The sequence below is a fragment of the Myxocyprinus asiaticus genome, chromosome 47 (assembly GCF_019703515.2).
Source record: "Myxocyprinus asiaticus isolate MX2 ecotype Aquarium Trade chromosome 47, UBuf_Myxa_2, whole genome shotgun sequence".
NCBI lineage: Eukaryota > Metazoa > Chordata > Actinopteri > Cypriniformes > Catostomidae > Myxocyprinus > Myxocyprinus asiaticus.
The window spans coordinates 95,001-107,500 of NC_059390.1; the positions used below are offsets into that span (position 1 = coordinate 95,001).

The following is a 12,500-nucleotide window of genomic DNA, read 5'->3' on the forward strand; positions in this document are numbered from 1 at the left end:
CTTACTAGTACAGTTCACAGAGTGCTAGATGGTGCTGGGAAATATAATCTTGAATTCATGATTGCCAAGGAGACTGTTGATGTTAAGGTTTATAGTAAAAAAGGACTTAAATATTGATCTGTTATTCACACACATCTATCATATGACTTCAGAAGACATGGATTAAACCACTGGAGTCTTATGGATTACTTTTATGCTGCCTTTATGTGCTTTTTGGAGCTTCAAAGTTCTGGTCACCATTCACTTGCATTGTATGGACCTACAGAGCTGAAATATTCTTCTAAAAATCTTCATTTGTGTTCTGCAGAAGAAAGAAACTCATACACATCTGGGATGACATGAGGATGAGTAAATGATGAGAGAATTTTCATTTTTGGGTGAACTGTCCCTTTAATTGTTTACTCCCTAAAGATTTGTTTAGTAAAGATTTACAATCATTTAAGGAAATATATATGGATACAGTGTGGATCAAGCTTAAATGTCCTTTGTGACTTCACCCATATTCACCCTCAATTTGCAACATTTACAATCCACATTAAACATGAAAATATCACTAGATAGAGAAAACACTGCCATGAGAAATGTAATGTTACACTTTATATTACAACAGTGAACATAAAAAAATACTAAAACTAAAATAAAAACGAACTAATCTGAAACTACAAAACTCTGAGAAAACTAAAACTAACAGACAAACTGTGAAAACTCACAATGTCAAATTGAATATTAAATAGAAATAAAAACTATAATTGTACTAGTGTCACTGATCCACCGTGTGTGTTAGTGTGAATGAGTCTTCATGTTTCTGTCTGTTTTGTTCACAGCTGTGGAAGATCAAATCATGAAGTCCGTCTGCAGATTTCAGCTTCCTGACAATGAACTCTGACCCTGTTGTCAGGACGTATCAGAGTGACTGTGTTACGTTTCACTTGTGCAATTCACTCACTTATTTATTTGACCCTTTCAGTGTTTTTATACTCAAGTATTTGTTTTAGCTGTTACAATTGTTTTTAGGATTGTTGCTCTGGATGAGAAGTTCTCATCAGACTGTGACGTCAACATTCACCCAGTTACACACGTGTGGTTTAATCTATACAGTCGCAGCAGATACTTAAGATCATCTGCACATTGAGAGTAAAATCTGACGGTGTAATTCAATGAAACCAAAAGTTCTAAGAGAAATTGAAAAAGAGTTTTGGGTGAGAGTGACACACACACAGCTGGAATAGTCTAAAGCGAGAATACTGTCATGTGTGTGTGAGTGTGATTGTGTGTGTGTTGTGTGTGAGTGTGTGTGGGAGTGTGTATGTGTTGTGTGTGTGTGTGTGTGAGAGTGTGTATGTGTTGTGTGTGTGTGTGTGAGAGTGTGTATGTGTTGTGTGTGTGTGTGTGTGTGTGAGAGTGTGTATGTGTTGTGTGTGTGTGTGTGAGAGTGTGTATGTGTTGTGTGTGTGTGTGTGTGTGAGAGTGTGTATGTGTTGTGTGTATGTGTTGTGTGTGTGAGAGTTTGTGTGTGTGTGTGTGAGAGAGTGTGTATGCGTTGTGTGTGTGTGTGTGTGTGAGAGTGTGTATGTGTTGTGTGTGTGAGAGTGTGTATGTGTTGTGTGAGTGTGTGTATGTGTTGTGTGTATGTGTGTGTGTGTGTGTGAGAGTGTGTATGTGTTGTGTGTGTGTGTGTGAGAGTGTGTATGTGTTGTGTGTGTATGTGTGAGAGTGTGTATGTGTTGTGTGTGTGTGAGTGTGTATGTGTTGTGTGTGTGTGTGAGAGTGTGTATGTGTTGTGTGAGAGTGTGTATGTGTTGTGTGTGTGTGTATGTGTTGTGTGTGTCGTATGTGTTGTGTGTGTGTGTGTGTGAGAGAGTATGTATGTGTTGTGTGTGTGTGTATGTGTTGTGTGTGTGTGTGAGAGTGTGTATGTGTTGTGTGTGTGTGTGTGTGTGAGTGTGTGTATATGTTGTGTGTGTGAGAGTGTGTATGTGTTGTGTGTGTGTGTGTGTGTGTGGGAGAGTGTGTATGTATGTGTGTTTGAGAGTGTGTGTGTGTGTGTGAGTGTGTATGTGTGTGTGTGAGAGTGTGTGTGTTGTGTGTATGTGTTGTGTGTATGTGTGTGTGAGTGTGTGTGAGTGTGTATGTGTTGTGTGTATGTGTGTGTGTGTGTGTTGTGTGTATGTGTGTGTGAGAGTGTATGTGTATGTGTTGTGTGTATGTGTGTGTGTGAGTGTGTATGTGTTGTGTGTATGTGTGTGTGAGAGTGTGTGTGTGTGTGAGTGTGTATGTGTGTGTGTGTGTGTGTGTGAGTGTGAGTGTGTGTTATCAGGGTTAGTGAGCTGATCTGTTAGTGTAAATCTAGTCTTCATCACAAGATGTTTTTAAGAGTTTGTTTGAATGACGGTCTAAAGAGTTTTTCAGCAATAACTGTCAGTGAGTTTCTGCTTGAAATGAATGTGTCTGTAGATGATTTTGGTGCTTCATGTCTTCTGTAACTGACACACACTCCATGGGTCTGTTTAAGTGTGTGTGTGTGTGTTTTCTCAGAAGTGTCCCGCTGCAGTAGGAACACATCAAAATGTGCACTTTAAAGCAGAAAATGTTACGTTTCAATGTCTAAAGCATCTCAGTGTTTTGTGTGTAATGTGGACGGTCAGCAATACGACCAAAGTGTTTTTATATTTTTCCTGCATATGAATGTATTTAGAAGAGACTTGTTACTCTTTGGTTCGTAAAGAGGATTTGTATTTTGTGTGTGTGATTTTGTTGCTGTTTTTGGCTTTAATTCAAATAGACGCTCACATTTCTGTATTTATGGGAGAACAATGTTACAAAAAAAGCACTTTGAGGAAAAAGAGAAATCTGGAAAAACTCAGTGTCTCATTTACTCTTCAGAGTGAATATTGTTTTTTTATTGAAAAATGCTTTTCATCTGGTCTGTTTTTGTTTCTGATGAGTTTGAAAGTGCTGTAATTTCTTAATTTCCACAGACAGAATGAAGATTTGGCCAGACGACACTCGACTCGTGACTATAGTGTGTGTGTGGGATCATTGTTATACCTTAAATGTCCTCTGTACAAAAATTAAACTCATGACATGCTATTTTTGCTCAGACAACCAAACATTTAACGACCCAAACTGAGAACAAATGATTGAACAAGAACCATAAATAAAGTTTGTCAATACGCCCCACCAGAGCAAATATCTGGACTGTTCACACACGCTGTAATTTAATTATGGGGAATGTTTGGCAATTCATATTTTACAGTAGCCTCTACAAATATACACATATATATTTTGATTAACTGTTGACATTTGGGTTCATAGATGTTACACTGGTGTGTTTCATCATAACATCAGTAATCACATCATTAAAATCATGTAATTTATGTCTCCTGATTGGAAACTTTCCAAAACAATTCACAGAATTAATTTGATTAAAATAATTGTAATTAGTAAGATGTCAGGCTTCATGACAGACATGAATGCAATATGAGATGTGTACGGTATAAATAAGATGAAGCTCAAACTACTTGTTAAGGTCCAGTATCATTTATCAGCGTGTTTCATACACTTCTATCACTTTATTTGTTTGGGAAAAAGACAGAAGACACGGCTGTTAGCTCAGATGTTAGAAAAAGACAAAGCAGCGATAGCATCTGACCATTGTTATTTGGATAAAATATTATTATTTAGCATATTATCTGTAAAATTATGACTATATGAAGAAGCTCTTATTTAATATGATTATTTTGTATCGACTGTTTCAGTCCTGCTGTAGGTTTGTGTTCTTTCTGCAATTTATTTTATTTAAATTTAAGTAGATGCTTCATGTTTTCACCAGCAGTTTATACATACAGTTGAAGTCAGAAGTTTACATACACTTATGTTGAAGTCATTAAAACTCTTTTTTTAACCACTCAACAGATTTAATATTGGCAAACTACAGTTTTGGCGAGTTGTTTAGGACATCTACTTTGTGCATGACACGAGTAATTTATCCAACAATTGTTTACAGACAGATTGTTTCACTTTTAATTGACTATATCACAATTCCAGTGGGTCAGAAGTTTACATACACTAAGTTAACTGTGCCTTTAAGCTGCTTGGAAAATTCCAGAAAATGATGTCAAGCCTTTAGACAATTAGACAATTAGCTTCTGATAGGAGGTGTACTGAATTGGAGGTTTATCTGTGGATGTATTTTAAGGCCTACCTTCAAACTCAGTGCCTCTTTGTTTGACATCACGGGAAAATCAAAACAAATCAGACAAGACCTCAGAAAAAAAACTGTGGACCTCCACAAGTCTGGTTCATCCTTGGGAGCAATTTCCAAACACCTGAAGGTACCACATTCATCTGTACAAACAATAGTACGCAAGTATAAACACCATGGGACCACACAGCCATCATACCGCTCAGGAAGGAGACGCATTCTGTCTCCTAGAGATGAACGTAGTTTGGTGCGAAAAGTGCAAATCAATCCCAGAACAACAGCAAAGGACCTTGTGAAGATGCTGGAGGAAACAGGTAGACGAGTATCTATATCCACAGTAAAACGAGTCCTATACTGACATAATCTGAAAGGCTGCTCAGCAAGGAAGAAGCCACTGCTCCAAAACTGCCATAAAAAAGCCAGACTACAGTTTGCAAGTGCACATGGGGACAAAGATCTTACTTTTGGAAGAAATGTCCTCTGATCTGATGAAACAAAAATGGAACTGTTTGGCCATAATGACCATCGTTATGATTGGAGGAAAAAGGGTGAGGCTTGCAAGCCGAAGAACACCATCCCAACTGTGAAGCATGGGGGTGGCAGCATCATGTTGTGGGGGTGCTTTGCTGCAGGAGGGACTGCTGCACTTCACAAAATAGATGGCATCATGAGGAAGGAAAATTATGTGGATATATTGAAGCAACATCTCAAGACATCAGCCAGGAAGTTAAAGCTCGGACGCAAATGGGTCTTCCAAATGGACAATGACCCCAAGCATACCTCCAAAGTTGTGGTGAAATGTCTTAAAGACAACAAAGTCAAGGTATTGGAGTGGCCATCACAAAGCCCTGACCTCAATCCGAGGAGGTCTACAAACCTGACTCAGTTACACCAGTTCTGTCTGGAGGAATGGGACAAAATTCCAGTAGTTTATTGTGAGAAGCTTGTGGAAGGATACCCAAAACATCTGACCCAAGTTAAACAATTTAAAGGCAATGATACCAAATACTAACAAAGTGTATGTAAACTTCTGACCCACTGGGAATGTGATGAAAGAAATAAAAGCTGAAATAAATCATTCTTTCTACTATTATTCTGACATTTCACATTCTTAAAATAGTGATCCTAACTGACCTAAGACAGGGAATGTTTTCTACGATTAAATGTCAGGAATTGTGAAAAACTGAGTTTAAATGTATTTGGCTATATATTATTTTTTGTCCTGATTTTCACCAGCAGATGGCATAGTTTGACCATTAAACAGTATATTTACTGTAGTAATTTATTTTATGTAACGTAGGCCTAATGTAGATGTGTTTCATGTTTTTCACCAGTAGTTTGACCATTGGGAAAGCTTTAGTGTACTTAATTACATTTTTATAATGCGCTTCCTGTTTTTCACCAAGAGATGGTATAGTTTTACCATTGTTATTTGTATTAAATATTATCCCTGAGGACATCATCTGTAAAGTTTTAACATTTTAAACCACTTGAACTCATCACATTATTTATGCATCACTTACCAAGTTCAAATGAAGCAATAAAAAATGACCAACTTATTAAACCAGCACATTTAATGTATGCAAATGAGTAGAGATCTGATTAGTAAAATCTAGGAAGTGTTATTAGTCAAAACATTATCCATGATTGTGAAAAGTTTAAAAAAGTTAAAAAAATTCTGTAAAATTCAAGTTATGTAAAACACTCATTTAGGCATTATTTATACTGACTGCATTTGAGATTATTTCTCAAAGAAATTCAGTCATTGTAATGTTTATATTTGTCCACTGTGTGCAGAACATCACTTAAATCAGGTCGTGGAGTTCATGTTCCATTAGAATGTCTTATTAACAAATTACAATAAAAGATTAATACCATGAAATACAGAAAACACATGAAATGGGCAGTGTTCAGAATAGCACACTAGCATACCCTCACTGCACTACACACTGCTTAGTATGTTAGAGAATAAATGCACAGTTCACAGTATGTAACGATAATGTTTCACTCAATAGTATTCTACAGAGAGCACATATGCACAGATATACACTGATAAAAATCAGATTACGCAATAAAAACATGTTTACATGAGACTTGCAATTATCAGATTATTCTCTGCTTTTGACGCCAAAACGTTAACACTTATACGCCATTAAAGGTGTTTACATGCAATTAACAAAAATCTGCCAGTGCCGATTGGTTTTTGATCATCAGAGATGTATGGAAGCGAAAATATGTAGATAAAAAGTATATAAGTATTGTTTTGTTTCTAAAAAGAATAAATCGTTTGCGTTCAGAAGAACTTTATTTGTCGACTAGAGTCGTGTGGATTATTTTGATGCACACTAAATATGCATTTTGGACCGTCAAAAAATGGAGTACATTCACTTGCATTGTTTAGAGGAGGAGGCCTGAAATGAAATCCTAAAAATCTTAAATTCTGTTTTGATGAAGAAAGAAAGTCGGATACATCTTGGATGGCCTGATGGTGAGTAAATTATCAGCAAATTTTCATTTTTGGGTGAACTATTCCTTTAAGTGTGAATTAAAACTACGCTACACTCTCGCGGCTGAACTCAGATGTGCTAGACCGCTGCCGGCAAAAGTCGATAAAGATTCCCTCCGTGTCCGAGTCCAGAGATTCCAGAATCTGATCCAGGACGATCTCTGGACTGGAGGGACAACTGTGGTGGGGGGGGGATGCGTCCCGGCCGCTATCGTAGCAAAGCTCAGAGAATATGGGTGGAGAAGACGCAGCAGCGCCCGCATCTTCACAACTCTTCGCCTGCGAGGTCGCGTCCGTCACTGGGCTGGACGGCACCTCCGAGAAAGCGGGCTCTTCCAGACAGGAAGTCATCTGGCATACAGAATGCCGGCGGATTCCCACGCTGCCGTCAGAATCGTATTCAGCTACGGGTGTCAGCATGGGGATGTTGTAGCTTTTGGAGCGAACCACGGGATTCTTGGCTGGCGAGTCGCTGGATCGCGGCCACCGTCGCAGCAGCCGTTTCTCTGAGAGGACAGAAGAATTCATCAGCGATCGCAACAATGTCATATTATGACAATCTGACATGTGACAATGTAGCATACTTTCTGAAATCATGGAATAACGCCTACTTTTTCACATTTTCACATTTTATTTTTTTATTGTAGGCAGTACACCATATATACTACGCAGTATTCAGTAAGTAGTAACACTGTATTGTTGCTTTTATTCTGTTTGGTGCCAGAACAGAAATGGCACACTTTAGCTTTAAGACAGCAGGTGAAACGAGCTCACCGAGAACACACGAGCACTGCGTGATGGACCCGTCGCTGGAGAAAAGACCGTGTGTTCCCAGATACGGCGACACCACCTTCTGAATGAGAGACTCCAGCTTCAGATAATCACTCGACACACTCTTACACTCATGAACACCCTGAAACACACACACACACATCAGTCGTATCTTCATTAATATCCACATTCATCATCACCGTTCACTCTTGTAATACATTCAACTGACCAGCGGGTGTCGCTGTTTACTCAAACTGTTCTGTTCAATCAGTGAAGAATAATCACACTTATAATAGATTACAGCTAATCCAATAACAACTACATTCAAGGCCAATACTGATCCCAGTACAGATACTTCTGTTAAATAGAAAATAATGTGTGACTTTTGAGGAAAAATCATTATTAATCTTTGTGTGTCAATTTAAAAAAAGTTACTCAGAGGTCTGTAGAGGACAAAAATGTCAGTATCTAAAAACTGGCATAATAATATTATATATTAATATTATTTTCTACTTTCAATTAGTTAATTTATCCAACATCAGTCCTGATCATAACTACCAAATATTCATTCATTTTCAGGATTTTAACCCTTTAAATGCCAGTTTGTTTATATAATGCCACTGTTGTTTTTTTACACACACACACACACACACACACACACACACACACACTTCTCAATACACACATACAAAACACACTATTGACATCCATAGCAACACACCCACACAATTGTATCTGCATCATTTATTCAGTTGTCCTGCAGTGCTCTATAATACAGCAAACAGAGAATAGGGGAAAAGCTTGTATTTGCTCCATAGGCTAAACATGAGAAAAATGGCGCCATCTGGTGGAAAATATTAAAAATGTACATTTTGAATTCAGGGCTCTGGAATGAAAGCATAATATCATAGAATTCATGATTTTATGCTTTAATGGCACTGGGATCAAATATTGCAGTTTTAATGGGTTTCAATGGGGACATTTTTGTCCTGAAGGTTCTGAGTGTAACTATTTTGTGTACACAGTGTATTATAGATGTATTATAGGAACTGAGGTTCAAATATCAAAATTCCCCCAAAAATACACTCCTTTGGCAAAATTTAGGCCATTGGCATTAACAGCCAAAATGATGGAAAAAACAAAAATGAAAAAGACAAAAATGTCCCGAAGGTCGCACAATATATTACATAAATGACAAATTAACTAAGACAAAGTTAGTGTAGACAAAGTTATTATTATCACAAATTATTAAATGTAAATGTCACAATTATCGTTATAATTATGTAGTGGAGTGAAATAACTGCAGAATAACTCTATTTGAAGTGTATAATAAGCATCGATATCCATGCTAAAGAAACAAAAAGATCATTCGTTGAAAACAACACAATGTATTTCTATTATATATGGATTAATATTCGCAAGAACAAAATCTCGTCATATTCATCATATAATTTGTTTTGATGTCAAACATACAAGAAATCAACCGATACTGTTTTTTAATAACCTATACGATATATATTATTTTTGTGTTTAAGTGTCTGATAACCGATATGCACAACTGCTGTTTAATTCTTGTTTTATTTCTGCTTTTATGTCCATTATTGACACTCATTTATCAGTAACCTCTGGTGAACTGCTTTACAAAAGTAATGTTGCGCACAGTCTAAAAAGATTTAATTTGACAAGTTTTAGTTGCAGTATACACTTGTTCAAAGCCCCTCACTTAATTAATATTTAAAATGTAAAGTCTTTTGTGTCCTACTTCATCGGTAAACCCGATTTTAAAGAACAGATAACCGATTAAATGGAAAACTGTAAATATCAGTTAAAAATATTGATCAAACTGATTATCGTCTATCTCTAAAACATACTCTACTCTTCCTCCCCAGTGAATCATTCTGAACTTTCTCAACTTACTGACGTCAGCACATCACATTTATCTTTAACAACATCCTCATCATCGGTTTAATTATACGGATCAAAAAAAGGAGGAATATGATCAGAAAAACTAAAAGATGAGACATAATCAACTTAGAATGACATAACAAGAGGAGCTCGTGTGAAGAATTAAACGATAAAAATATGATCCCTTTGTAAAGAGCGTGTAAAGAGAGACACAGGAAATCCAACCACAAACATCATAAGTTCAGAAACAGAAAGAGACCATCTGTGAACACACACACACACACACACACACACACACACTCTCACATACACACACACTCTCTCTCACACACACACATTACAGATGTTTCATGTGGTGGTGGTGTGACTCCTCGCTGTAAGACGTTTTTTTAACAGGGTATTTTTTATGAGTATTTCTAGGAAACACCATCAGTTTGGTAATGAATCCAAATGTCTGCCTGAATGACTCCGTAACAGTGTGTCGACATAACACTTGAGATGACTGTAACAGGTGCATTTGGTCACATCAAAGAGAAACATCAGAGATTAATTTACCAACTCAAGTGAAAACACACACACACACACACACACACACAGGTGATGGTGTTTGTACCTGCAGAATGAGCAGCATTTGAATGATTGACGGTGGCACACGAGCGCGCGGGCGACTCAAAGCTTCATCCAGCTTTATATTCAGAGTGATGATGTTCCTGAAGTGCAGAAGAGCTAACTGTCTGACAGACGGCTCCTTCCCCTGAATACACACACACGTTCATGATATTTCATGTCAAAGAGTCATGATAAAGATTGAGTAGGTGTGTTCAGGTCATGTGACTGTCTGATGTACCTGTACGGGGTAGAAGATCGCTTGCAGTGTGGACAGAACATCACAGAAGAAATAATCCCACGTCTCTGACAGAGAATCCAGCAGCTTCTGACCTGCACAAACACCAGGAATCAGATCAGAATCAGCTTTATTGCCAAGTATGCTTACACATACAAGGAATTTGTCTTGGTGACAGAAGCTACCAGTGCACAACAATACAAAAACCATACAAAAACAGCTGCAAGACATAGATAATAATAAAAAATAAAAAATAATTATACACATACGTACAGACACACACATACATACATACACACACATGGGTAGTGCAAATCTAATACAATCTGTTATGTACAGTGCAAATGTTTTTTTTTTTTCAGAGGAATGTAATGCAGAAGAGGTAGGGTATGTTGGATTAATATAAATAGACTAAGCTGTGTGCTGCACATAATTATTGCTCAATGGGGCAGTTTTAACTGTTCATGAGATGGATAGTCTGAGGGGAAAAAACTGTTCCTGTGCCTGACGGTTCTGGTGCTCAGAGCTCTGAAATGTCGGCCAGAAGGCAACAGTTCGAAAAGGTAGTGGGCAGGGTGAGTGGGGTCCAGAGTGATTTTTCCAGCCTTTTTCCTCACTCTGGAAGTGTATAGTTCTTGAAGGGAGAGCAAGGGGCAACCAATAATCCTCTCATCAGTCTGAACTGTCCTTTGTATTCTTCTGATGTCTGATTTCATAGCTGAACCAAACTAGACAGTTATTGAAGTGCAGAGGACAGACTCAATGACTGCTGAGTAGAACTGTATCAGCAGTGCCTGTGGCAGGTTGAACTTCCTCAGCTGGTAAAGGAAGTACAACCTCTGCTGGGCCTTTTTCACAATGGAGTCAATGTGGGTCTCCCACTTCAGGTCCTGTGAGATGGTAGTGCCCAGGAACATGAATGACTCCACTGCTGCCACAATGCTGTTTAGAATGGTGAGGGGGGTCAGTGTTGGGGGGTTCCTCCTAAAGTCCACAATCATCTCCACCGTTTTGAGCGTGTTCAGCTCAAGGTTGTTTTGACTGCACCAGACAGACAGCTGTTCAACCTCCCTTCTGTATGCAGACTCATCGTCATCTCAGATGAGGCCGATGACAGTGGTGTCATCTGCAAACTTCAGGAGCTTGACAGAGGGGTCCTTGGTGATGCAGTCATTGGTGTAGAGGGAGAAGAGTAGTGGGGAGAGCACACATCCCTGGGGGGCACCAGTGCTGATTGTACAGGTGCTGGAAGTGAGTTTCCCCTGTCTCACAAGCTGCTGCCTGTCTGTCAGAAAGCTGGTAATCCACTGACAGATAGACGTGGGAACAGAGAGTTGGTGTAATTTATTCTGGAGTATAGCTGGGGTGATGGTGTTAAAAGCCGAACTGAAGTCCACAAAAAGGATCCTTGCATATGTCCCTGGTCTGTCCAGATGTTGCAGGATATGATGCAATCCCATGTTGACTGCATCATCCACAGACCTGTTTGCTCGATAGGTAAACTGCAGGGGATCCAGAAAGGGTCCAGTGATGTTCTTCAGGTGGGATAACACCAGTCTCTCAAATGATTTCATGACCACAAACATCAGGGCGACAGGTCTGTAGTCATTAAGTCCTGTGATTTTTGGTTTCTTTGGGATGGGAATAATGATTGAGGGTTTGAAGCAGCATGGCTCCAGTGATCTATTGAAGATCTGTGTGAAGATGGGGGCCAGCTGGTTAGCACAGGATCGAAGACATGCAGGTGAAACGCCATCTGGGCCTGAAGCTTTCCTCGTCTTTTATTTCCGAAAGACACGGCTCACATCATCTTCACAGATCTTAAGTGCAGGTTGAGTAGCAGGAGGTGTTGGTGTTGGTGTTTGTGTGAAGTGAAGGTCAGAGTGGGTGTGGGGTGTGAGACTGGGCCTTTCAAATCTACAGTAGAACACATTCAGGTCGTCAGCCAGTTGTTGGTCCACCACTGGGTTGGGGTAGGAGTCCTGTAATTCGTAAGTTGTTTCATGCCACTCCACACTGATGCAGGGTCGTTAGCTGAGAACTTGTTTCTCAGCTTCTCAGAGTATCTCTCAGAGTATGGAACAAATCTCTAAGAAGTTCAAAACAGCCGCCCGACTCGCACTTCTCTACCATTGTTTAAATATGATGTCTCCTTCGACATTATGGGATAGTAAATGGTCCACTTTACAATTCAGAATGTCATTCCAGTTATTATAACAGTTTCATGAAAACTGAGAATTCAGAAATACTACTCAATTCACATACTGCTT

General features: G+C 38.8%; 2 protein-coding genes across 12 annotated transcripts in view; one reads left to right on the forward strand and one right to left on the reverse strand.

The window, feature by feature from the left end:
* The window catches only part of LOC127436473 (protein PHTF2-like), a 44,661-nt gene extending 41,481 nt beyond the window's left edge, over positions 1–3,180 (forward strand). For all 7 annotated transcript variants that reach the window (XM_051690644.1, XM_051690643.1, XM_051690642.1 and 4 more), the window contains one exon: positions 825–3,180. In XM_051690644.1, coding sequence (XP_051546604.1) covers positions 825–845 — 21 coding nt within the window. In that variant the 3' untranslated portion in view covers positions 846–3,180. The remainder of the gene's footprint in view (positions 1–824) is intronic.
* Positions 2,109–12,500, reverse strand: part of prr5b (proline rich 5b (renal)) — a 28,108-nt gene continuing 17,716 nt past the window's right edge. For all 5 annotated transcript variants that reach the window (XM_051690656.1, XM_051690655.1, XM_051690657.1 and 2 more), the window contains 4 exons: positions 10,234–10,325; positions 10,000–10,140; positions 7,485–7,623; positions 2,109–7,216 (listed from right to left, as the gene is read on the reverse strand). In XM_051690656.1, the coding sequence (XP_051546616.1) occupies positions 6,756–7,216; positions 7,485–7,623; positions 10,000–10,140; positions 10,234–10,325 (833 nt within the window). In that variant the 3' untranslated portion in view covers positions 2,109–6,755. The remainder of the gene's footprint in view (positions 7,217–7,484; positions 7,624–9,999; positions 10,141–10,233; positions 10,326–12,500) is intronic.